The sequence below is a fragment of the Pithys albifrons genome, chromosome 25 (assembly GCF_047495875.1).
Source record: "Pithys albifrons albifrons isolate INPA30051 chromosome 25, PitAlb_v1, whole genome shotgun sequence".
NCBI lineage: Eukaryota > Metazoa > Chordata > Aves > Passeriformes > Thamnophilidae > Pithys > Pithys albifrons.
Genome location: NC_092482.1, coordinates 6,973,382 through 6,998,670, shown reverse-complemented (window position 1 = coordinate 6,998,670; position 25,289 = coordinate 6,973,382). Strand labels below are relative to the sequence as shown.

The 25,289-nt window shown below is 47.8% G+C and overlaps 1 protein-coding gene across 1 annotated transcript; it reads right to left on the bottom strand.

Moving 5' to 3' along the window:
* Nucleotides 1-19,081: 19,081 nt before the first annotated feature.
* LOC139682839 (acrosin-like) lies at nucleotides 19,082-21,624 on the bottom strand. Its single transcript, XM_071577459.1, has 6 exons — nucleotides 21,539-21,624; nucleotides 21,128-21,328; nucleotides 20,542-20,807; nucleotides 20,117-20,262; nucleotides 19,434-19,657; nucleotides 19,082-19,199 (listed from the first exon to the last, which is right to left on the bottom strand). Exons 1-6 carry the CDS (start codon nucleotides 21,622-21,624, stop codon nucleotides 19,082-19,084), a joined length of 1,041 nt encoding a protein of 346 aa, XP_071433560.1.
* Between the last annotated feature and the right edge of the window lie 3,665 nt (nucleotides 21,625-25,289).

Below are 25,289 nucleotides of genomic sequence, written 5' to 3'. Positions count from 1 at the left end.
ATTTTGCAGGTTTTGTAAAATAAAAAATACAGGAAACTATGCAAACCAAATCCATAAAATAAAGGAAGTCCCGGTAGATCCTGGGGGCTGTTTGGCATCTCTGGTGTTCCTTCTGAGTCCACGAGTGTCCCATGAGGCTTGCGAGAGATGGTGGGAGTCCCTGGGGGGTCTCCTGGGGGCATTGGGGGTCCTTGAGGGATCCTGTAGGACCATGGAGGTACCTGAAAGTCTCGGAGCGGGGGGTGGGGGAGCGATTTAAGTCCCTGGGAGAATCGTGGCGGTCCCCGGGAGGTGCTCGGGGTCTCCAGTTCTCCTGGGGCAGCCAGAGTCCAGTTGTGTTCTGCAGAGAAGAAATGGAGAGCTGGGGGAAGCCCAAGCAACTTGCAATGTTAAGCTGCCCCGAGGGGCTCCTTGGCTGGGCCCGCCACCTGCAGCCCCCTGATTCCCCAGAGCGCCGGGCCAGGGCTGTGCCGCGGGGGCTTTGGACCCGCTCGGGCCACGTGTGGCGGGGGGGGTGGAGGGGCGGGAGTCATGCCGGCAGCAAGCAGAGAGGGCAGAGTGGCGAACCCTAACCCTAACCCTAACCCTAACCTTAACCCGAACCTGAACCTGAACCCGCACCCTAACCCTGACCCTAACCCGAACCCGCACCCTAACCCTGACCCCAACCCTGACCCTAACCCTAACCCTAACCCGAACCCTAACCCTAACCCTAACCCTAACCCTAACCCTAACCCTAACCCTGACCCTAACCCTAACTCTAACTCTAACCCTAACCCTAACCCTAACACTAAAGGCACCCTAACCCTAACCTTAATCATAACCCTAACCCTAAATCCTAACCCTAACAACAACTGCAGGACCCTGACAAAATAATAAGCTATGTGAAAGGCAAATGCTCTGGCAGCCCCAGAGGTGTACTGCTCACAGCAACCTGATGGGCCCTGGCCACTTCCTACCGGACACTGCTTGGTGTGGTACAACATCGTCAGAAGGAGGAGAAAAGGAGCAAATCCACAGGCATCATGTCCACCCAAACCACAGCTGAGCCAGAGAGAAAAAGAGACAAATCAACCAGCACCATGCCCACTCAAACCATGGTTGAGCCAGAGAGGAAAAGAAATCAATCAACCAGCACCATGTCCACCCAGGCCATGGCTGAGGCATAGGGAAAAAGAGATACATCAGCCAGCACCATGTCCAGCCAAAACATGGAGGAGCCAGAAGGACAACAGAAAGCAGTATCAGTCGCCCCTGTCCAGAAAAGAAAATCAAAGACCAAATCAGTTTGTATAGTGAATGACAAGAAAGAGGCAGGATCTTCACATCAAGCAGAAGAAACGGAGCCAGAAATAATCACCCAGTCCCTATGCCTGGGCGAGCTGCGTGAGCTCTGCAGAGAGCTCACACGACAGGCAAATGAGTCCATCTTGACCTGGGTGCTTCAAATCTGGGACGCTGCAGCCAATGATACAATTCTAGATGGGAGTGAGGCAAGGCAGCTGGGATCCCTGTCTCGAGATGTGGTCATTGATCAGTGCATTGGAAAGAGTCAGGAAACTCTCAGCCTCTGGTGGTGACTGTTGTCAAGTGTGAGGGAGAGATATCTTTGTAAGGAGGACCTCCACATACAGCAGGGACAGTGGAACATGATGGAACAAGGTATCCGATGCTAAAGGGAATTAGCCATACTGGAGATAATATTTTCAGAGATTGAGAGATTCCCTGATACTCCGGATGGTGTCCAGTGCACATCCCAGATGTGGTTAAAATTTGCGCGGCTTGGGCCAGAAATGTATTCTCGCTACCTTGCAACATTGCAGTGGAGAGAGGGAGAAGACAAGGTGGGCGCACTGGTCAGCAAACTCAGGATTTATGAAGACACTGTCACTGCCCCATTATGAGCCCACATCTCAGCTGTGGAAACAAAACTGGCTGAACTGGAAGAGAAGATTAAGGAAGGACTCTCCCATATCTCTCCAGAACAAACGAGAGTCTCTGCCATCAGAAGCAGGCATCCCCCAGATAAGGAGAAAGGGTTCACTCCAGGTGGCAATCTATGGTTTTACCTTCATGAGCATGGAGAAGATATGAGGAAGTGGGATGGGAAACCCACCTCTTCCTTAGCAGCTCAGGTACGTGAATTGCAAAGAGGCACAAATAACACAGGGAATTCTTCAAGGTTGAAGGCTGCTCCGGTCTCTCGTGGGCAAGGCTCCAGACAGTATAGGAATGATGATGTTATGCCCGATCCTCTTGAAGGAACCTCCCGGTCATATTCGCAGGGAGAGCGCAGTGAATACCATGACCAGAACTAGGGGGGCCCTGCCTCTAGCCAGGTAGAGGAGAGGGACAATCGGGTTTATTGGACTGTGTGGATTCGGTGGCCTGCCTCATCAGACTCACAGAAATTCAAAGCTTTAGTGGACACTGGTGCACAATGCACGTTGATGCCATCAGGATACGTCGGGGCAGAATCCATCTCTATTTCTGGGTTGACAGGGGGATCCCAACAGCTGACTGTACTGGAAGCTGAAGTCAGCTTGACTGGGAAGGAATGGCATAGACACCCCATTGTGACTGGTCCAGAAGCCCCATGTATCCTTGGCATAGACTACCCGAGGAATGGATATTTCAAAGACCCAAAGGGACTGCGTTGGGCCTTTGGCATAGCTGCTGTGGAGACAGAGGAAATCAGACAGCTGAGCACCTTGCCTGGCCTCTCAGAGGACCCTTCTGCTGTGGGACTGCTGAAAGTTGAAGAACAATTGGTACCGCTGGCCACAGCCACGGTGCACCGTCGGCAATACCGCACTGACCGAGACTCTGTGACCCCCATACACAAGATGATTCGTGAGCTGGAGAGCCAAGGGGTGGTCAGCAAGACTCACTCACCCTTTAATAGCCCCATATGGCCAGTACGAAAGTCCAGTGGAGAGTGGAGGCTGACGGTGGATTACCGTGGTCTCAATGAGGTCACACCCCCCCCGAGTGCCGCTGTGCCGGACATTCTGGAGCTTTAGTATGAGCTGGAGTCCAAGGCAGCCAAGTGGTATGCCACCATCGACATTGCCAATGCCTTTTTCTCCATTCCGTTGGCAGCAGAGTGCAGGCCGCAGTTCGCTTTCACCTGGAAGGGGGTGCAGTACACCTGGAATCGACTGCCCCAGGGGTGGAAACACAGTCCCACCATTTGCCATGGACTGATCCAGACTGCATTGGAAAAGGGTGAGGCTCCAGAACATCTACAGTACATCGATGACATCATTGTATGGGGGAACACAGCAGGGGAGGTTTATGAGAAAGGAAAGAAGATAATCCAGATTCTCCTAAGAGCTGGTTTTGCCATTAAACGAAGTAAGGTCAAGGGACCTGCTCAGGAAATTCAGTTCCTGGGAGTGAAGTGGCAAGACGGGCGTCGTCAGATTCCAACAGAGGTGATCAACAAAATAGCAGCTATGTCCCCACCGACCAGCAAGAAGGAAACTCAGGCTTTCCTAGGTGCGGTGGGCTTTTGGAGGATGCATATCCCTGAGTACAGTCAGATTGTAAGCCCTCTCTACCTTGTGACACGGAAGAAAAATGATTTCCAGTGGGGCCCTGAACAACAACAAGCCTTTGAGCAGATTAAACAGGAGATTACCCATGCAGTAGCCCTTGGGCCAGTCAGGACAGGACAGGATGTGAAGAATGTGCTCTACACTGCAGCCGGGGAGAATGGCCCATCCTAGAGCCTCTGGCAGAAAGTACCTGGGGAGACTCGAGGATGACTGCTGGGATTCTGGAGTCGGGGATACAAAGGATCTGAGGCCAGCTACACCCCAACTGAGAAAGAGATCCTGGCAGCTTATGAAGGAGTTTGAGCCGCCTCAGAAGTGATTGGCACTGAGGCACAGCTCATCCTGGCACCCCAACTACCAGTGTTGGGCTGGATGTTCAAAGGAAAAGCTCCTTCTACCCATCATGCCACTGATGCCACATGGAGTAAGTGGATCGCTCTGATCACGCAGCGAACCTGGATAGGGAATCCTAATCGCCCTGGGATTTTGGAAATCATCACTAACTGGCCGGAAGGTGGGAGTTTCGGATTGTCCTCTGAAGAAGAAGAGGAGCAGGTGACACGAGCTGAGGAGGCCCCACCATATAACCAGCTACCAGAAGAGGAGAAGCGATATGCTCTCTTCACAGATGGCTCTTGCAGCATTGTAGGGACAAGCCGGAAATGGAAAGCAGCTGTATGGAGTCCTACACGTCGAGTTGCAGAAGCGACTGAAGGACAAGGTGGATCAAGTCAGGTTGCAGAGCTGAAAGCTGTTCAGCTGGCTTTGGATATCGCTGAACGAGAGAAGTGGCCAAGACTCTACCTTTACACTGACTCGTGGATGGTGGCCAATGCTCTGTGGGGATGGCTGGAGCGTTGGAGAAAGGCCGGCTGGCAGCGCAAAGGGAAACCCATCTGGGCGGCTGAGATGTGGCAGGACATCGCTGCCCGGGTAGAGAAGCTGAGTGTGAAGGTCCGTCACGTAGATGCTCATGTACCCAAGAGCCGGGCTAATGAGGAGCATCGTAACAACGAGCAGGTGGATCGAGCTGCCAGGATTGAAGTCTCTCAGGTAGATCTGGATTGGCAGCATAAAGGTGAATTGTTTCTAGCCCGATGGGCCCATGATGCCTCTGGTCATCAGGGCAGAGATGCGACATACAGGTGGGCTCGTGACCGAGGGGTGGATCTAACCATGGACGGTGTCTCACAGGTTATCCATGACTGTGACACATGTGCTGCCATCAAGCAGGCCAAGCGGGTGAAGCCTCTATGGTATGGTGGACGGTGGTCGAAATTCAGGTATGGGGAAGCCTGGCAAGTTGACTACATCACACTTCCCCAAACATGCCAAGGCAAGCGCTACATGCTGACCATGGTAGAGGCAACCACTGGATGGCTGGAGACATACCCCGTATCTCACGCCACTGCCCGGAATAATGTCCTGGGCCTTGAGAAACAAGTCCTGTGGAGACACGGCACCCCAGAGAGAATAGAGTCTGACAACGACACCCACTTCAAGAACAGCCTCATAGACACCTGGGCCAGAGAGCACGGCATTGAGTGGGTGTATCATATCCCCTACCATGCTCCAGCTGCCGGGAAAGTTGAGCAATGTAATGGACTGCTGAAAACAGCCTTGAAGGCGTTGGGTGGGGGAACTTTCAAACACTGGGAGCTGCATTTGGCAAAGGCCACCTGGTTGGTCAACACCCGGGGCTCCATCAATCGAGCTGGCCCTGCCCAATCAGAACTCTTGAATACTGTAGATGGAGATAAAGTCCCTGTGGTCCATATGAGAGGTATGTTAGGAAAGACTGTTTGGGTGAGTCCCACCTCAAACAAAGGCAAACCCACCCGAGGGATTGTCTTTGCTCAAGGACCTGGTTGCACTTGGTGGGCAATGCAAAAAGATGGAGAAACACATTGTGTACCACAAGGGGACCTAATTTTGAGCGAGAAGAGTTTGTAATGTTTCATTGTATATATGTGTATATATATATGTATAGGTAAAAAGGAGATTAATTTGGGAGTGACTAGATGGGGTGGAATAAGGGGTGGATAATGTCCTAGTTCAGCTGGAGGGACCAGCTAACCCTGTGTGGTGGTGATCAAACCTGTGTATTCCACCCCCTCTATTCATTCCCCAAGGACAATGGGCCATTAGCAGCAGCTGCCCAGGGAGCCATTATCACCTTCACACCCAGCCTGAGGGGGGCGGAGCTGCTAATGGGCCATCAACAGCTCAACACCCCCTGGCTCCCAGAGTTAATCACCCATTGTGTGAGTCCCCGCCCAGGGGGAGGGACTGAGTGCTCCCTGAGGGTACATAAGTGGTGGGTAAGAAGACCTCGGGAACCTCTCGTCGGATCCAGAGCAGCAGCAGGACCTTGACAGGAGGAGATCACCGCTCTCGCCCAGACCACAGCCCTCGCCTGCACCAACAGGTTTTTCTTTTCCTTTTGCTCTGGACTTGGGGGAACCACAGGGGTCTCAGCACAAGGGCAAACAAACCCCCTTGGGTTTGTGCCCCAGGACACTGGGTTATACTGCTGGGGTATTGTGAGTTGAAAGCAATTTCCCTTGTGTGTCAGTGTTGTTCTTGTAATATTATTATTAAATTTTAGGTTTGACTTATAATCTCTCTCGTGGTAAGTTCATTTCCCCTGCTGGTTCACCTTTAAACCAGCATATTATGCGAGTTATAAGACTTGTGATTTTGTTTTTCTATAACATATAACATCTGCTGATCCTAACCTATAATAATTCATAACATCTTTGTTTTTCTACAAGTGCTCCAAGTCTTTCCGGGGGTCATGTCACAGTCATCTAGTAGTTGCTATTTTGCAAGTGCTGCTGTAGCTCTTCCTGTAACTCATTAGTATCCACAGTATCATAAACTGTCACTTTAATTGAAAAAAAGACAATGACACCCTGGAACTTGATATGCATTAACTGATTTAGCTTTACAATACCTATTGCTGAAGAACATTGGGATCAGTTTGTTTTTATTTGGCAAAGCAGGCAGTATATGTTTACCTGCTTACCTCAAGGGTGGCTTCATAGTCCCACCTTCTGCCATCTAATCATAGCAGAACACCTGGACAAATTATCACAGCCAGAGATGCTACAAGAGATACATTATAAGGATGACATAAGGATTAAGGGAGAAACAGAACAAGAAGTACAAGAACAATTAAAATTAGTATGGCAGTACAGGAAAAGTAAAAGGGGTGGGAATTTCATCCAAACAAAATTCAAGAACCTCTTCCTTGCCTTGAAGATTGTACCCCTTGCCTTGCCCTGCCTGCCCCTCCCCTTACCTTGCCCTGCCTGCCCCTCCCCTTACCTTGCCCTGCCTGCCCCTCCCCTTGCCTTGCATTGTATTACTTAGCCATTTCTCACCTAGACTTGTCTACCCCTTTCATGTCTGGCCTTGCCTGCCCCTTCCTTGCCTTTCCTTTCCTTGCATACACCTCTCTTGCGTTGCCTTGCCTTGCCTGGCCCTCTACTACTCTTGTGTTGCCTACAACAAACCTCTTTTCTTTGGATTGTTTCTACAGATATCCAGCAAGGTCCCCTCCAGCCTGAATGACACTTTGATTCCTCGCCCTTCATACCCTCATCATTAGGGAAAGCACTTGACTTCCCTTTGTGGAAATTATTCACATGAGGTCTAAGGCAGCGGCATCACAGACACTCCAAACTATCACAGTGACATCCTTGGCCTCACCTTTATTCTGCTGTTTCCCTTGCTCTACCCTCATATTCTTCTTTATGTTCGTTTTCCCCTTTTTTTCCATTAAGTCCAGCCTACCCCAGCTGGTCAAGATGGAGTTAATTGTTTTTGTTGCAGCCTGTTTGGTTCCACGGTTTGGATTTGTGACCAAATCAGTGTGGCTAACTCACCCATGTTTTGGCTCTTGCTGAACAGTTCTGGCTCAGTGCTGAGACAGTTTTTCCCACTTGCCTGCCAGTGAGAAAGGTGGTAGTGGGCAAAAAGTTATGAGGGGACACAGACCAGACATCTGTCCCCAAGTGACCAAGGAGATAACCTGTAGCATGCAGAACCTCATGTGAACAGGCTGTCCCACAACATCTCATTTAATCCAGAAATATCATAGATGTGGGACCAGCCTTTTTGCTGAAACTTCTCAGTGATGTCTTGCCACAATTCAGTAGCCCAGACAGTTTTATGCCTGCACTTCCAATTGCCTTTTTTCCACTGGTCTAACCACACTCACAGAGGACTTGCCACCATCCATGAGTCAGTGGACAGGCAGAGTGTTGGCCATTTCTCTCACTCAGTGGTATCTAAAGTCAGCAAGATGATTTTCAGCTCTGCAATTTTATTTGATCAGTCTTCTGTCCCCCAATAGTTTCTGAGACCAAACCATAGGACTCCATACAGCCTCTGGACCAGTCACAATGGGATGTTTTTGCCATTTTTTCCCAGTCCAGTTCACTTCAGCTTCCAGTACAGTCAGCTGTTGGGATCACCCTGTCAGTCCAGAAATAGAGATGGATTCTGCCTCTACATATCTCAATGGCATGAGGGTACGTTGTGTGCCAGTGTCAACTAAAGCCTTACATTTTTCTGGGTCTGATGTGCCAGGCTGTTGGATCCACACAGTCCATTAGCTCCAATCTTCCCTTTCCTCCACTGGCTAGAGGCAGGGCCTACTTCTGGTTATGGTACTCATTTTCCCCTCCCTTTAAATATGACCTGGAGATCCCTTCAAGAGGATTGGACACTACATCATCCCTTCTATTCTGCCTGGGGACTTGCCTACAAGAGACTGGAGCTGCATTCATCCTCAATCAATTTCTGCTGGTAGCCATTCCTCCTCTTAACTGACATGCCTGTCCTGCTAGGACAGAGCTGGCTTTTCCATCCCACCTCCTCATATCTTCTCCATATTCATGCAAGTAAAGCCACAGGCCACCTCCTGGAGTCTAGCCTCTCTCCCTGGCTGGGGGATGCCTGCCCCTAATAGCAGAGACTCTGGCCTCTACTGACGAGACACGGAAAAATTCCTCTCTAAGTTCCTCTTTGAGTTTCTGGTGGCCCTCTTTTAGATTCTGCCTCTCCTGGAGTTGTCACAGCATTTTGTTTCAAATATTTTGCCACTTTATCAGGATCCTGTAGATGTTCAGGGGTGAATTTCCAAACCATTGGACAGACTAGTCCTTCAAGAGCTGACCCATTGGCTCCCACATTCCATGCCACTCAGAATTATCCACTCACGAGGCATATATATGAATGACCTTCCTAGAAATCTCTTATATAACTTGAAACATTGTGTGGACCACATTGAAGAGACTTAGAAGACTTAGCAACAAGAACATGGTTTTCTTAACATCCAAAGGGAGTTCAAAAGTCTCAAAAGCTGTTGGAACAGGCTTAAAAGGAGGACAAGGGGATGAAAAGCTGGGGAAAATCATCCTCTCCTGTTCCCCCTACTGGCTGGTTATGATTATTAATGGATACCCAGGGGCAGCAGCCACGGCCAAGGCATAAGTGCAACACTAAACACACATCCCAAATGACCCTCCTTGTCCTTGACATTACCATGTCTTAAACTGATATCCCACAGTACCGCAACAAAGCAATCCTGATCTCTCTCCCTACTCTGAAATATATAATTGCAAGAGCATTCATGGGAACATACACAGGGCTCAGTACGCCACCCACATGAACAGACCAAGCAACATTGTGACCAGTGGCTCTCTACCTATACAAAAAGTCTTTAGATCAACTTTGTTTTCAATCCACTCTGGGCAGATCTGGTGCTGCCTCAACACTTTGTGCCTCACATTGAGTGCCAGTTTAAGGCCGTCATGGTTTCAGAATGGTTTTCTCCAGTTTAGTGCTCCTGCTAAAACCATACTGCCACTCACTTCCCCTTCCCTTCCAATTGGAAGAACAAAAGACAAAGATCACAGGTTGAGATAAGAACAATTTACTGGAAAGAGCAATGAGAGAAGAAAACAAACAGTAACAGCAACAATATTAATAAGAAAAGGTAGAAGACAAAGAAACAATTTACAGAAAAAGCCCATGACAGTAAACAAATACAGTTCAGCTCTTCCCCACCATGTTTTCTCCCCACTGCAAGGAACGTTCTTCTTTTCAGGGAGAGTCCCTTACTCCCACCCCTGGCAACGGTGTAAGATGGTAGAGAATAATTTCCTAGTCACACTCGCTCATCCACCTTCCCTCAGCTACTGCAAAAAATTAACTTTGCCCTGTCTGGAAACAGGATAGTGTTAGACCATCCAATGAGCACATCTCACACACTGTGGGACTTGTTCTTTACTGAAATACAGTTTGTGAGTTCGGGTGATGCAGCCTCACTTATTGTTACCTGTCTCACAGGTCAACTGAAGGGAAGTTCCACTTCTCTGGACCAAAGGGTTAGGTGTTCCCAGGAACGTCAGGAGTATAACGGTGACTTGAGAATAAGAATGTCATCTCTCTGAAAGTGTCATGTTCCTCTCTTGCTTCTTTTTCTCACAGTTTTTGTGGCTGAGCAGAGCATCATCTGCTCTTGAATACGCTTTTATCAGTCAGGATCAACTGCCCCACAACTATGTCTCCTTGTCACTTCTGTTGCACCTCTCAGCCCATCACTTGGTGATATGAGGTGAAAAGCAGAAAATGCTTTGGCTCTGGGGAAGCCCTGTTCTGCCATAACAAAACATCCCTGTCTTATCAGCACTGTTTTCAGCACAAATCCAAAACACAGCCCCCTTCAAGCTCATCTGGAAAAAATTAACTCTATCCCTTTGAGCTGGCACCAGAAGGTTTGCATCCAAGGGTGCTGAGAGAGTTTTTCACCAGGAAGTGCAGGTCTGTTGCAGCCTCAAGAACAAATGGACATGTAGAAGTGTCTGTTAAAATGCTATTCCTTTAATCTTAGCACTAGGAGAAGAGCATGACAGAGATAGTCTAGTGTCCTTTTAGATGATGAGAACCACAGGAGGTGTAGCACACCTGACACAAAGGCAGCAAAGCCTGCTGACTCCATCTATAGGAGATAATCTGCTTTGATAATTCCAGTTACTGTAGAATTGTCTTACAAAGAAATAGATCTATTCATCATCTCTGCAGTCACAAAGAAATGATGTTCCCATGAGCAATTCAATATGAAACCAGCAAAATCCATTCTCATCTTGCTAGAAAATTCACTTTGTTTCCTTTCTCTACTGAAACCTTTTGGAAACATTTCACTACATCAAGCAGTTCCTACCTTCTTCAAACAGGAGTCCCAATTATCATACAAGCCATAACATGACCATTCAGGGGCAAAAATATGATAGGGTAACTGTTCCCAGCTGGGATATCCAGTTCAACACCTGTTTTAGCAACATTTTTCTTTACTGTAAAAACAGTCATATCATTTTGTACCCTGTGCTGTGATGGCAAATTTGTTTTCCTGACAGGCAGGATGCTCATAAAAATGACTACACACTAGTCATTGTACAAGATGAAAAATTGCTTGAACAATCACAATAAAGCACACCAAAGTGGTATTTGGAATTTGGGGAGAGCTTCTGCAAGAGCTCCAACCTCACCACACAACGGCGCCTTCACACAGGGGAGAAGACCTACAAGTGTCCCGAGCATGGGAAGAGGTTTTGGATTACCTCCCATTTCATTAAGCATCAGCGAAACCACATGGATGGGGGGCCCTTCTGTTACCCTGACAGCACGACCTTCAGTTGCAGCTTCTGCCTTGCCACACTGATGCATCCACACCAGGGGGAGGCCCTACATGTGTCGCTTCATCCTCTGCTGCAGCTTCATCATCCATCCTAGGATCCACATTGTGAAGAGACCTAGTGACTCATGTTCCCAGTGATCCACATTCAGAACACCACAGGCTTGTGGTTTCCGCATTCTTCTGGTTCCCTGTAGGCATCTGGATGAATGCAGGGAGAGGAACATCCATCAGGATGCAGACCAATGTTGGAAATTCATTCTGAAGAGCAGATTTGTTTACTTTAGGCCCTCAGAAATCTCACATTCTCTGTCCTATCACTTCTGGAGGCATCTTCAGGGTCCTTTCTAGCCTAAATAACTCAATTCTTCTAATTCTCTATGGCCCGCAGGCATCTTTCGCCTTCCAGTGATAATGATCTTGCAGTTATGCTAGCAGTTCATATCTTCCTGAGTCCGTCTGTTCTCCAGTAATTCTGGCGGGTTGTTCAAGTGCCTGTCCTGGGTCTCCCCATTGTGATTGTTCTCCTGAAAGCGCCCAATTCGCTGGTGAATTGACCAAGCTGCTCCAGGTTGTAGATGGAGCTGTCCACAAACCTCTCTTGCTCGGGGCCATCCACGAAGCGACACTCAACTTTTTCCCAGAATCTGGAACACCCTTGTGAGGATAGGTACACAGGTCAGGGGGTGCTCCCCTCTCCTGCAGGAGCTCCCAGCACACCCCAGCAGGCTGGGTGCTCAGGTAGGCACCCTGAACACCCCACTCTGCCCCAGGGCTGCCACAGCACCAGCTGCTGGGTGAGGAAAACCCCCTTTGCCATCAGACTCCTAGGCTTAGACAGCAAACCTCTCCAGGGCTCAAGTGATGGAGAATGAATCCTCCTTCCCACCATCCCACTGACTGCCTTCCAACCTCCCTTTTCCCCCTTCTCCCACTGTTTTCCCATCATTTTGACAGTCCCCAGCTCTCCTCCAGCTGAATTTGGGAGTGTTTACCCCTTCCTGCCCTGCCTAGTTTCAGGGTCTCAGCCCCTTCCTGATCAGTTTTGGGTTCCACCTCTCTCTTCTTCCCCTGCTCACACTCTTTTCCTATTTCTCTACAATCCTCAGGCCCCCCACCCTGGACACTCAGCTTGGGGTTGGCGCTTCCTTTTTCCCCTTGTCCTCCACCGCTTTCTCCTTTCTCCCTATCATCTCCCCAATCCTCAGCACCCTCTGCCCTTGATTGCAGCTTGCCCTGCCTTCCCACCTTCCTTTGTGATAGTGAAAGTGCCGCAAGAAAGAACAACTAAGAGAAAATTTAGTATTCCTTTAGCAGCAGGTATTTATTTCTGCACAGGAAAGCAAGGCAGTTAGAGCAGCACAAACTCATTTCAAAGCACAGGTGTCAAAGCAGGCTAATTTACACATTTGAACCTAAGTGATTACAACATCTTTCATACATTACACATGTGATTACAACATCTCATTGTATACTGATGACAGCCAGAGTCTGGGTGGAGTTGGGGCATCAATTTTGGGTAGGGTTTTTTCTGTTCTTCATCCCCAAAAATAATGGTCTCAGTAGTCTTCCTCAGATTGACCTAACTTTGTCCTTTTCATAAGTGACCCAGCCAAATTCAGTACAAAAAATCTTGGCAAGTTACCATTTTGCCCTATTCATATGTCTACTGCTTCCTGATTAATAGCTTCTAGTCCATGGTACAGCAAACTCAGTAAAGGCACAAATCCAGGTAGAAAGAACAGAGCATGCTTAGTGATGAGGGTTGAGTAAACAGGCCCTAGAATTTTGGAGGGGGGCCTTCTGGAAAACTGGGAGTTGCTCCTTCTCACTTTGCCTTGCTTTGACTACCTCTACCTTGCCTTTCCTTGCATATACCTCTCTAGCATTACCTTGTCTTGCCTTGCCTGTCCCTGAGTGGCCTTGCATCACCTACCCCTCTTGCCTGTCACTCCCTTCCTTGGCCTTGACTTGCCTACCTCTCCCTTACTTTTCCTTGATTTGCCTACACTTACCTTACCTTGCCTTGCTTTTCTTTATCTACCTCTCACTTGCCTTGCCTTGTGTACCCATCTCTTGCTTTGTGTTACCTTTTCATACCAATCCCCCACCTGGACTTCCCTTCCCCTCCTTTCCTGGCCTTGCATTGCATTGCATGTCCCTCCTTTGACTGGCATTGCCTAATACAGATCATCGAGTCCAGCTCTTAAGGGAATGGTCTCCCTCTCCTTTGCCTTGCCTTGCCTACCTCTCCTTGTCTTGCATGGCCTTGCCTATCCAGCCTTGCCTATCCAACCTTGCCTACCCAACCTTGCCTTGCCTCCACCACCCTTCCATTTCCTTTCTTTGTTGTTCGTTAACATCACTTGTCATACCTTGCCTTACCTGCTTGTCATTTGACTTACATTGCTTTGCCTAACCCTCCATTCCTGTGCCTTCCTTTGCCTGCCCTTTCCTTGCCTTACCTTTTCTGTTCTTCACTTCCTGATCTTACCTTATCCACTCCACCTTTGCTTGCCTTGCTTTGATTACACACAGCTTGTCTTGTCATTCCTTCCTCTGCTCTCTCTTGCCTTGCCTTGTCTAGGTGTCCCTTGCCTTGCCTCACTTACCCCTTCCTTGCCTCACTCCCCCCTCCATTGTATTGCCTTGCCTACCCCTCCCTTGCTGTATCTTGTCTCTCAGCCTCCTTTTTTGACTTGCTTTCCAATGCCTTGCCTTACTTTGGCTTGCCTACTCCAGCCTTGCCAGTGCTTGCTTTGCCTGCACCTGTGCCTTGCTTTGTTTAACCTGCCAATGCCTATCCTTGTCTTGCCTACACCTCCTTTGACTTACCTTGCTTTTCCTTGCCTACTGCAGGGGTGTGCCTTCCTCTCCCCTCCCTTGCCTGACTACTTTTCCTGAACACCCCTAGCCTTGCCTTCTTTTGTCTAGACCTCTTTTGCCTAGCATTGTCTTGTCTGTTCTGCACTTGCATGGTCTGTCCTTGACTACCCTTCCTTTTCCTTTCCTTTACTTCTCTCCCTTGCATACACATGCCTTGCCTTACCTTATCACACTACACCAGTCCCTTGCCTTCTTTTGCCTTGCCTACCCCTTTCTTGCCTCACTTTGCCTCTCCTACCTTTCCCTTGCATGTCCTTGTCTAACCCTTTCTTGCTGTGTATTGCTTTGCCTTGTCTTGTCTTGTCTTGTCTTTCCTCACCTCCTATTCCACGGCCTTGTCTTGCCTGTCCCTCCCTCATTGTGCCACACCTAACCCTTCTCTTTGTTGCCTACCCCTTCCTTGCCTTGCATGGCAAAGGCAGGGAAAAGCAAGGCAAGGGAAGGCCAGGTAAGAAAGGGCTACTCACAATTAAAGTGGGGGATGAATAGGCAAGGCAATGAAAGGCCAAGGGAGGGGTAGGCAAGGCAGGGCAAGGCAACAGAGTAGTAGTCAAGGGAAGGACAGGAAGTTGTAGGCAAGGCAAGGCAAGGCAAGGGAGCAGAAGGTAATGCAAGTCATGAGAGGTGCAGGTAAGGCAAGAAAACACAAGAGCTGGTAAAGCAAGGCTAGGAAGGTGTATAAATAGCATGGTAGGGCTAGTCAAGGCAAGGCAAGAGGAGAGAAGGGCAAGGTAAGACAAGGTATGGGTAGGCCAAGGAACAGGCAGGGTTAGGCAACCCAAGGAAGTCAATGGAGAGACAGGCAAGGAAACACCAGGAAATTGTAGGAAAGGCAAAACAGATGTAGGCAAAGTAAGACATAGCCAGGGAAAGAAAGTGGTAGAGAAATAGAGGCAGAAGATGGATACAAAAAGCACTGCAAGACAAGGGAAGTGTAGGAAGCTAAAGAAAGCAAAGGGAGGGGAAGGAAATTTAAGGCAAGGGACAGAAATGGAAGATAATGCAAGGCAAGGGAGGTGAAGTCAAGGCAAGGCAATGCAAAGGAGTAGGAGGCAAAGAAAGGAAAGGGGCAGGTTTGTAATGTAAGGCAAGTGAGAGGTATGCCAGAAAAGGCCAGGCAAGGCAAGACAAGGGAGGGGTAAACAAGACAAAGCAAGAAAGGGGCAGTTAAGTAAAGCTGATATGTAAGGTAATGTAAAGGGAGGTGGAGAAGGGAAATCAGCTGGGTCCAGTGTTTCAGGCACAGAGATGGACATAAAGACTAGTGGACATAAATATCAGCCCCAGCTTTCTCTTCCAGTACCTCTGGTGTAGAAAATCCAAGGTGTATACAAGTTTTGACAATTGGCTTCACATTTCTAGGATGGGGAAGCGAATTAGAGTGCCTTCCCTTGGGTAGTAACCAACACAATCCCATAGTCATACTGTGAGGAGGTAAACTTGCAACCAGAAACATCTCTCCCAGCCCACTGTTGTGTGGGAGCAATTCTTGGACGTTTGCAATATAAGAGCTGGGAGCCAGCTTTTGGTTCTGGGCTCCTGAAAGTGTGTCCCAGTGCTTGTAGATGGGAAGGAAGATAAGTGGGCCCAGTGCTTCAGAAGAAGATTATAGGTACCAGCGGACAGGAGCATCTTTCTGTCCTGGCACATTTTCTGTGGGAGCTATCCCTCGACAATTGCAATGACTGAGTTGGTATCCAAATTTTGAAGTTAACTTCTGAAAGGGGATAATAGTGCTCTCCCTTAAGAATGAAACACTTAGTCCTAGGGCTTGCGCTGCAAAGAATCAGATGCCCAGGGAATGAAAAGGACAGCAATTATTTTACTATCAGGCACCTCTTTTGTGGGAGCAACCTCCCAAGGTATTCAATTTGTCCGTGTTATGGGTTTAGCTAGGTAGGCCTAAATTTAGGCTTTAGATTTCAGACTAGGCCTGAGACTATCAGCTGACTTGAGCTGGGTTGGGCTAGCTGACAGCTGACTCCTGGCCAATGGTATTCCATACCCATATTCTGACATCATCTCTAAGTGTAGGAGCCAGTGTGGGAGTGGCTAGTTCAGTTCCCTCATGGCTGAAGTAGAGGCAAGGCACACAGTTGCTGTCTTGCTGTCTTGGGCCCTGCTGCAATTGTCACTACTTGCATTTTGTTTGAGTTCAGGAGTAGAAACATTTTGTTATTATACTTTCTGTTTCTTGCTGGGTGTCTTTTGGGGTGCTTATAGATCTAGAGTGATGGAATCTGTTTCTGGTGGGAGGAAGAAAATTGGTGTTATATCTAAGTTGTGTTGTGTGCATTATATTACAGTTTTAATTTTTTCTTTTCTGTATAAATATATAGAGTTAGTTTAAGATTAAACCTAGTTTGAGGGGTTTTTTCCTCCTTTCTCCCTTTTCTCAGTGTCGGGGGGAAAGAGACTGACTCTGTGTTGGGCAGTTGGCATTTTGCCAGCTCAATCCAAGACAGTCAAGTAGTCTTCTGATATATTTGACAGTCTATGGACAAGGTAAGCAGCTATCCCCAGTCTTGGTGTGTGGATGATACACTGTCAGGGGTAGGAAATGCCCAGTTACAAGCTTCAGCAGTGGGAACAATTCTTGCATCTTTTCTGTTTTGAAGGCGGGGAACATATTCTGCTGAGATGGTGTCATCATTTGTCTCTGGCAAGAAAATACCTTTTGGATTCATGCATTGGACAGTTTAGAGAGTGTCCTGGCAAGTTTGAATGCTTTTCCTTGTATACAGGGCTATCGGTTAGAGCTGTTGAACGAGAGAGAATGTGAAAACCAAGCTGTTGATCTTTTTGTCCTGGTCCTTTTAGTGTCTGAGCAGTTAGTGGGGGATTCAGTTTTAAATTCTGACTTGGTGAGACTGAAGGATTATGATGGTGCAAGAGAGTTGAAGAGAAGTGCAGATCCCAGGGTATGTGCTGCAGGTCAATGAGTGCAGTTGAAGGTGGAGCCAGCAACAGATCTCTCACTTGACCCTTTTGTGAGCTCTGTTTTTCCAGAGGTTTTCAATGGTGTACCTGCATTCTGTGGGAACCACAAAATTTATTTGTACATAGAACTGGAAAGGAGTTCATCTTGCCTCTTGAGTGAGTGCAAGTAAGAGATTGCACATGAACAGAGATCCTCAGCCAAACCCTTTCTGTCTTGACACAGTTTCTTTGAAGGTACTAATGTTTCCAACTGGGATCTGCTCTTTGGCTGGTTTAGCTGGTTTAGTCAAGGGTCCTTGACTTCTTGTGCAAGTCCACACCACCACTGTGTGTTTTATGAGTGACAAAAGCGTACTAGTACAACCAAGAGCAATTTGTGCTGTGTCTGTGCGAGCAGTTAGTTGTAAGGGTTCAGTTGTGGATCCTAGCTCTTTGAGACTAAAAGGATGTGATCCTGACTCTAACTGGGAAGGAAGGGGAATCGTCTCTTTGTTGGCTGCAGTTTCTAGGCCTTCAATTCCACTCTGGCTTTTTCTTCTGGAACTTTTTCTAGGGCATCAGCTGTTGAATGTTTTTAGTTTTGTAGCTGGAGTCAGTGAGACTAGAGGGTGCATGAGGCAGTGTAGACCTGAGCACACAGACCTGTGCATGTTGTGAAGTTAATAAGCTGCAAAGGGGAAAGCAAAGGCCAGAGATAACTTTTTGTTTCAATCTCTTTGGCATGGGAGCAACTACTGGATGTATGAAGTTTTGAAGCTGGACTCTGCAAGAGGGAAAGAATATGATGGTACATGCAGCTGAGCAGTAGAGTGCCTAACTCCAGGGTTGCGTGCTGCTTTTCAGAGAAAGTGAGTTAAATGAGGTGACCATCACAGCTTGCTGAGCACGTGCCTTTTGTGATCAGTGTCTGTACTTTAATATAGTTAGCTTAGGATATCTGCAAGCTTAAAAAAATTTGAGAGCATATATAATTTGAATGGAAAGCTTGTAGTCCCAGTGTGCATGGTGGTGGTGGTATCCTTCGAAGTGACTGCTGAAAAAAATTAGGTCTTCTCTCCCCTTGTATTTTCAGATTAAAATTATGGAGCTGGGCTCAATGAGATTAAAAATGCAGCTGAAAAAGTGCATATGATATCAACATCTGTTGTGCAGTTTAATGCTGCACAGATGCAGTCTTGCCCAGAGCAGTCTTTTGTTCTAGGAACTTTTATCTAAGGCAGCAGACTCTGACCATCTCTCTGTGAGACTGAAAGTAGAGGACTCAATATCCAGCTGAGAAGAAACTTCCATAGGCCCTTTACCTTCCATTTGAAACGTTTAATTGATGTCAGAATCAGGGGCAATATAAATTCTTGTTCCAGGACAGAAACAATTGCTGGATTGCAACCTCTCAGGGAGTCAGGTGAATGGGAACTGAGGTGGGGGCAGAGAAAACAGGGAACTGCAGGAAAGTGCTGTTGTTTTCCTATTTTTCCCACTGGCCAATTCTCCCTCTACTGCCAAGTCATCTCCGTGCTGTATGTCAAGCTCCTTACCCCAGTCCTTGGGGCTAACCTTGAGTCTTTCCAGAGCCATGTCTCCTGAGTCATGAGAGAGTCCAGGTTCAAGTCACACACACAGGGATCCCACTGATAGGCAGCCTAAAACAGGTAGCGTTCCAACTGCTCTTCTCAAGAGCTCTACCCCCCCTATGACTTGGGTTACCTTCTCCTGCCACTACCTTGTTTTGCAGGTGCCAGGCATGAGACTCCTTGCCTTGCAGAGGAGATTGAATTGGACTGAAAACTTGGCTATTGGTGACAATAGACAACTTTATTTTCACAACCAAATCAGCTTCATCATTTGCATGCAGAGACATGCAGAGGAGGAACATGAGCAGAACAGAGCAGGTCTTTGACCCTGAGACTGCCTGTGAATCAGCAGGTAGTGCCATAGCAGGAAATGGTAGCAGTTCACTGCAGCCTGCACTGGATCCTGTTCATCCTGCTGCTTAAGCCTTTTTTCCCATTAAGTTCTGCAGCATCTCATGCACCCGAGTTAAGAATTGCACCAGTATCTGGTATGGATGTGGAGCAGGCACAAACGAGCCTGATTGTGTTGGTGTTGGCCTTGGTTGCTGAAAGGGGGTTGAGGTGAAGGTTGACTTGGGCACTGGAGTAGCTCTTACAGCTGGGCATGGGGGTGGAGTGGGTGTGAAACAGTCTGATTGTGTTGGCATTGGCCTTGGCTGCTGAGAAAGGGTTGAGGTGATGGCTGGCTCTGCCGCTGGAGTAGCTGCTGTAGCTGTGTGTGGATGTGGAATGGGTGTAAAGCAGCCTGATTGTGTTGGTATTGGAGCTGGCTCCTGAAAGGGTGCTGAGGTGAATGCTGCCTCTGGTGTTGGAGTGGATGTTACAGCTGGGCACAGGCCCATCTGGACCAGGATCCAGTCATAGAAGTGCTGAGTGGAAGTGTAGACTCCAGGCCGTTTTCCTCTGATACAGCCTTTTCCCCAGCTGGTCACTCCAACAAGCCAGAAGTAGTTGGCACTGTTATCTTTGCACACCAGAGGACCTCCACTGTCACCCTGCAGCAGACAAGAGAGGATTAAGGTGCTGTTGGGTGGCTGCTGTCAGCACTAGGAGCTTGCTTCTCTCCTACAGTCCCTGCTGTATTCCTGGCACAGAAGGGCTCTGCTCAGGTGCTAGAGTCTTCAGAACCTCAGCCGGAAACATGCTGGGGGCCTGTAAGGTAAAGCCCACTCTCATATCTGCACAGCAATCCTGGATGCACAAACGGTGGATGATCCAGCATCTGGACTGCTGAGCTACCAAGAGCACTGCATGGGTTTTCTGGGCAGAGTGCCAGGCCTCAGGGACATGGGCACTGGACAAGGACCTGTAGATATGGGGAAGAGGAAGGAAGCCCCACTAGTGGTGGGATCCCATGCATGGGAAAGTGACTTGTCAGGCAGAGCATATGCTGGTCTGTGTTTGGGCAGCTGTCTGTGCTGCTGGGGACTGGCTGACTCGTAGTACACTCCTACCTGACATGTGTCAATGCCACCCAGTGGGTAGCCAGCACACAGGTTGTGGGTGTGGATGGTCCCAGCATACCATCGACTGCTGTTAATGACCTGGATATCAAGGAGACGGACCTTGGCCTCCTGCAGGACATCACTTGGTCTCTGAGCTGAGAGTACAGAAAGGAATAAGCATTCAGCAACTTGTTGCCAATTCTCCTCTGTCTGGGGGTGAAGTCCTTCCCTAGGGCTTGTCTTTGCCTCTGAATCATCCATCAAAGTGATGGGTCCTTTCTGTCTGGCTTTGGGTGGCAGGCCAGGCCCAACTCTCCAGAGGCATATGTCCTGCAACTTGACTCTGGCTTTGGCCTCTGCCGTTGGGAAGCCCAACTTGTCTCCCCGGTGTGCCCAGCTTGCCCTCAGGGCATGAGTCCTTTTTGGGAACTCACCTTTTGCACTGCTGGAACCCCAACCAGCAATATAGCAGATTTTCAGCTCTGACACTGTAAGTGAAGCATTGGGTATACAGGCAAGCTGGATGTAGTTACTGCACTCCACGGGCTGGTCCAGTTCCACCAAGGCAATATCGTTCTGCTGCGAAGCAGCAGCATAATGTTGGTGAACCAGGAGCCGCTTGATATGACGCAGCTGGACCTCAGGGCCCAGCTGAGTCAACTGGGTGGCCCCGATCAGCACACGCCACATGGTAATGTTCCTGAAAGGCAGAGGGAGGGGTGAGAGGAAGCAGAGGCATGCGCTGCATCAGCTCAGCACTTCTCTGACTTCTGCTTCTCAACACAGAGAAAAGCAGTGCAACTGAGGTGCAACTGCCTTAGGCTCCAGAAACATCAAACTGGAGGCTACCAGGCAGCCAAAGCATGGGCCCAGCTTTCTCCTGAGCAGTTCTAAGGTGGGTTCTGTAGTGCCCAGGCACTGGGCACACTGCAAGGAAACAGGATCGGAGTAATATGTGATGCTGTGAACTGGGCTTCTCCTTGTATTACAAGGATATCCCCATTCCCTCCTCCTCCTTACCTGGCCTGGATGAAACAGTGGGCTGCTGTGAGGACCCACTGTGGGCTGATGAGGGATCCTCCGCATGTATGACCAGTGCCAATTTTCCTAGGATCCTGGATGCTGACAATCCAGGGCCAGGCCCCTGGCTGGGCACCTGTGCCACCCACAGTGTGTGGCATGCTGTAGTCAGAAGCCATGGGCCGGAGCCCACATGTATCTCTGTAAGCAGAAAGTCATAACTGTCCTGCCTGATTGCTGCTGCTGCCTAGGCTGTGTCTCTGTGTCACAGCACATGGGTGCTGCAAAGGAACTGAGGCTCCCACATGGCATTTGGGAAGCTGTGCTGTGGCAATGTGGGACAAGCAGGCCACCTCCTGGAAACCACCTAAAGGTTGCCCAAGCTCCCTCCCAGAGCCTGGGACCACTTACCCACAGGTATCCCAGGTGCCATGCGCAGGCCTGTATATGGCCAGCAGAATGAGGAGGTACAGCAAATTCATCACTGCCAGTGGCATGTGTCAACTGAAAGAAACAAAAGGTTGTCTCCTCTAGTGCAGCCGCTGATCCAAGTGCCCTCAGCACCTGTGCTGTCTGTGGCACCCTCAGCCCCAGGGCTGATGTCACAAAGTGGCATTCCAGGTTCTGGGCATGGTGCCTTCAGGGGATGGGGGAGGGGCAATACAGTCTCATAGAACCATAGAATGGATTCGCTTGAAAGGGACCTTAAAGTTCATGTAAGGCAAGAGGGGTCCTACGCCCAGCACCTGCAAAATGGGTCTGCTGCGGGCAGACAATTCAGGCACAAAGGGAAAGAGTCACTGCAAAGGGTGTGCTTAGTAAGAAAGGACAGTGCTCAGAGCAACCATAGTGGCAGAGTTAACTACTAGGATGCTTTTCTTTGCCACATCTCTAGGGGTCATATCTGATAATTGATTTCCAACATTAGCTGGTGTATTTCCAAATTAATGAGCTTTACGATGCATGAGAGCCACTCTGACTGGTAACGAACCACTTTCCAATAATTGTTTAATGACATCTCTATATTTAACAGGAGATTCTTGTGCTGAAAGGAGCCCTCTTTCTTTCCAGATAGCTCCAAGGATGTGTACTGCTCCAGAGTCAGAATCGGTCCCTATGTTGACCTTCTTATCTGCAGGCAATTCTAGGGCTATGCAGAGTGACCAATTCATCCTTTTGTACAGAGGTGTGAACAGGTAACTGGTCAGCTTTGTTTACCTTTGTTTGGGTCATTAGTGCACAACCAGATTTCCTCTCTCCTTTGCACAGGAAACTGCTCCCATTTGTGAACAGTTTCCAGCCTGGATATTGTACTGGAGTGTCCCTTAAATCGTCCCTGTAGGAGTAAACCTGCTCAATAGTTAGAAGACAGTCATGTTGTCAAGGCCTCTTGGCATTCTGGCACAGATTCCAGGAACATATCTGGATTCAAAGTGGTGATTGTTTTCAGTTCCACATCATCCTCTTCCAACAGGACAACTTGATATTTATGCATTTGATTTGGGGATAACCAGTGACCTTCTCTTTGCTGTAAGACAGAGATAACTATGTATGAAACATAAACAATTAATTTCTGGCCCATGGTCATATCCCAAGCTTCTTGTATAAAAAAGACAGTTGCTGCTACAGCTCAAAGGCACATAGGCCATAATGTACTTACATTGTCCAGTTGTTTGGAAAAATATCCCACAGCCCTTCTTCGTGCCCCTAGCCCCTGAGCCAGCACACCTAATGCAAGGTATGAGTGTTCATGTAAAAAACAGTATGGAAGGTTTTGTCAGGTCAGGTAATCCCAATGCAGGGTTGACATTAGAGCTGTCTTTAAGTCTCTGAAAAAGGATCTCAAAAGAGTGGTTGGCTACTCTAAAGAACAGATTTTTTTTCTAAACTTAAATTTTTTCTTATAGTGTTAAGGCTCTTGATTGGCATTTCCAAGATACTAGATAATTTCAGTAAGAAAAGTTTAAGTTTGTCCTAAAGAAGATTACATTACATGTTTTAAGGTATTATATACACTGATAAATTAAGTACATTTAATAAGTTTTATTAAGAGTTTAATAACTTAATAGTGATTATTGCATTTTTGTGTCTTAAGTTTTGCTAGATGCTCAATGGTCTAAATGGCAGAAATCTTAAAAGAATAACTGAGATCACTTCCAAGGGGGAGAATAATTGGAAATTATAAAACTTCTCTAATTTTTAATAGTCCTAAATAACTTATTATTGTTTTAATTAATCATAGGTGGTGTGGTAAGCTTGTAGCCAGCATAGGGTAAAAGCTGTCATAAACTCCTTTTGTGAGAACATAGCTTGGGAAAAGTATTAGAACTGTAAGTTTTGTTAATCATGTCATACCTCAGTGAAGAAAGTATGGCAGAGAAAGATGTCTTGTTGAAGTCTGGAACACAAGATTTATGGACCGCAAGGACCTTTTGCAGAAACCAGCAGATAAGGAAGATGATTAACAAAGGGTTGGTATTAGTGTTGAAAAATCCCTAGGGGAAGAAAAAGATACAATAAGGGATTAAATATATGAACTTATTATCATAGAAAGTGAGAAATTAACAACCAATAGCAGACAAAACAATAATTAATGAAAGGGAGTGATGTAATTTAGAACCAATGAACATTGATTTCTTTGTTTTAAATCTGTATAAATAGATGAAAAAGTGATGTATTGCTGTCAGTATGGAGGCAGGATTTTTGTTGTCCGCATACACACCCTGCACTGAAAATGAAGTAACGCCTTGCTTTCTAATACTGAGAAGACAATGTTAGGGGGTCCTATTTATTCTGACCCTTTTGGAGGTATTTGGCAGCAACTGGATGGAGAAGATTGGCACATCAAAGGTAGGAAGAGAATAGGAAAAAACAATGCTATATGCCAGTAAGTTGGAGGGGGATGTATTAAGCCACACAGGCTGCTGATTAGGGCCCAGGGTAAGCCTTAGCTAACAGAACAGTCCTGGGAAACTCCTGAGCATGCCAAGAGAAATTGCTGACCATAGCAAAGAGTGTAAGAAGCTGACAGGAGTTTCAGTAGCATAAGGAATGCCTTCTGAGCATGTTTATACATTTTCCTTTAGTTTGGAGCACAGTGAGTGCTGTAAAAGCCTCAGTGTTGCTTCTCCCTTTTGAGGCCAGTGCCGGAGGTCATGGCTGCAGAAACATGGCGCTGAGATGCAAGGTGTTTTTGTACTCACTGCCATGATTTGGAAATGGTATTCCATAATTTAGTGTTCTCAGTGAAAACCTGCAAATCACATGCCACTCCCTCATTTCTCCCTCCACCCTGAGGCAAGATGAAGGGGAGAACTGGAGGCACAAAACATGAAGATCACAGACTGAGATAAGAACATTTTACTGCAAATGGCAATGAATAAGAAAACAGTACAGCAACATAATAGTAACATAAACAGACAGAACAAGGGAGGCAAGTGATTTCACGCATGACTGTTCACCACATAGTGCCCAGCAATACTGACTTCAGCACCATACACAGGACCCAGAAGGGACCCCTTCACCTGTCCTTGGAAAATGAGGTGAGGTGGTACAGAATAACCTCCAGGACCTGGCCATGCCCCCTCTTGGGTACTGCAAAAATTAACCCTGTCTCGACAGGAACCAGGACACTCACCTTCAGGGTCTGCAATACATCTTTTGGGTTTTCATTGGAGGCATTGGATCCCCTGCATGCTAGTAAGGGGAGACTGCAGAAATGAGCAGACTCTGGAAGCTCCTCACCTCTCATGCCAGCCCCTGTATTTTCTCATTTTATGACATGGAGGAATACATACCCAACTCCTCCCAGTATCTTTCTGACTGGAAATCCTCTGAGCTTTGATTCCTTTGCTGATATCCTGCTAGCTCTGGGAGAAGCAGCACAAAAACCAAAGGCCATTACTTTGGGTGAAGGTCCTTCTTACAACACTTTTCCTCAAGTGTATCCAGGAAGGCTGGGCTGCACATGCCCCGTGGCTGCTGCATCTCGCCCAGGATACCCAGAAGACCTTTTCTCACCATTCACCCACTCCCCTGCCCTGTCTTCCTTATCCCACAGGGGTGCTGCAGAGAGGTTACGGATCTTCACAATTCAACCTCAATATCCCACTGCTGACTGGGATGGGGCGAGACTGGGGCAATTTTGGCCCACATCAGCACC

Coding starts and splice junctions, on each gene's coding strand:
- LOC139682839 (XM_071577459.1), bottom strand. CDS start 21,624: ATGCCACTGGCAGTGATGAATTTGCTGTACCTCCTCATTCTGCTGGCC. Junction 20,263..20,541: donor GGGTTCCAGCAGTGCAAAAG/GTGAGTTCCCAA, acceptor CTGTACTCTCAG/CTCAGAGACCAAGTGATGTC. Junction 19,658..20,116: donor GTGGCATTGACACATGTCAG/GTAGGAGTGTAC, acceptor TGTCTGCTGCAG/GGTGACAGTGGAGGTCCTCT.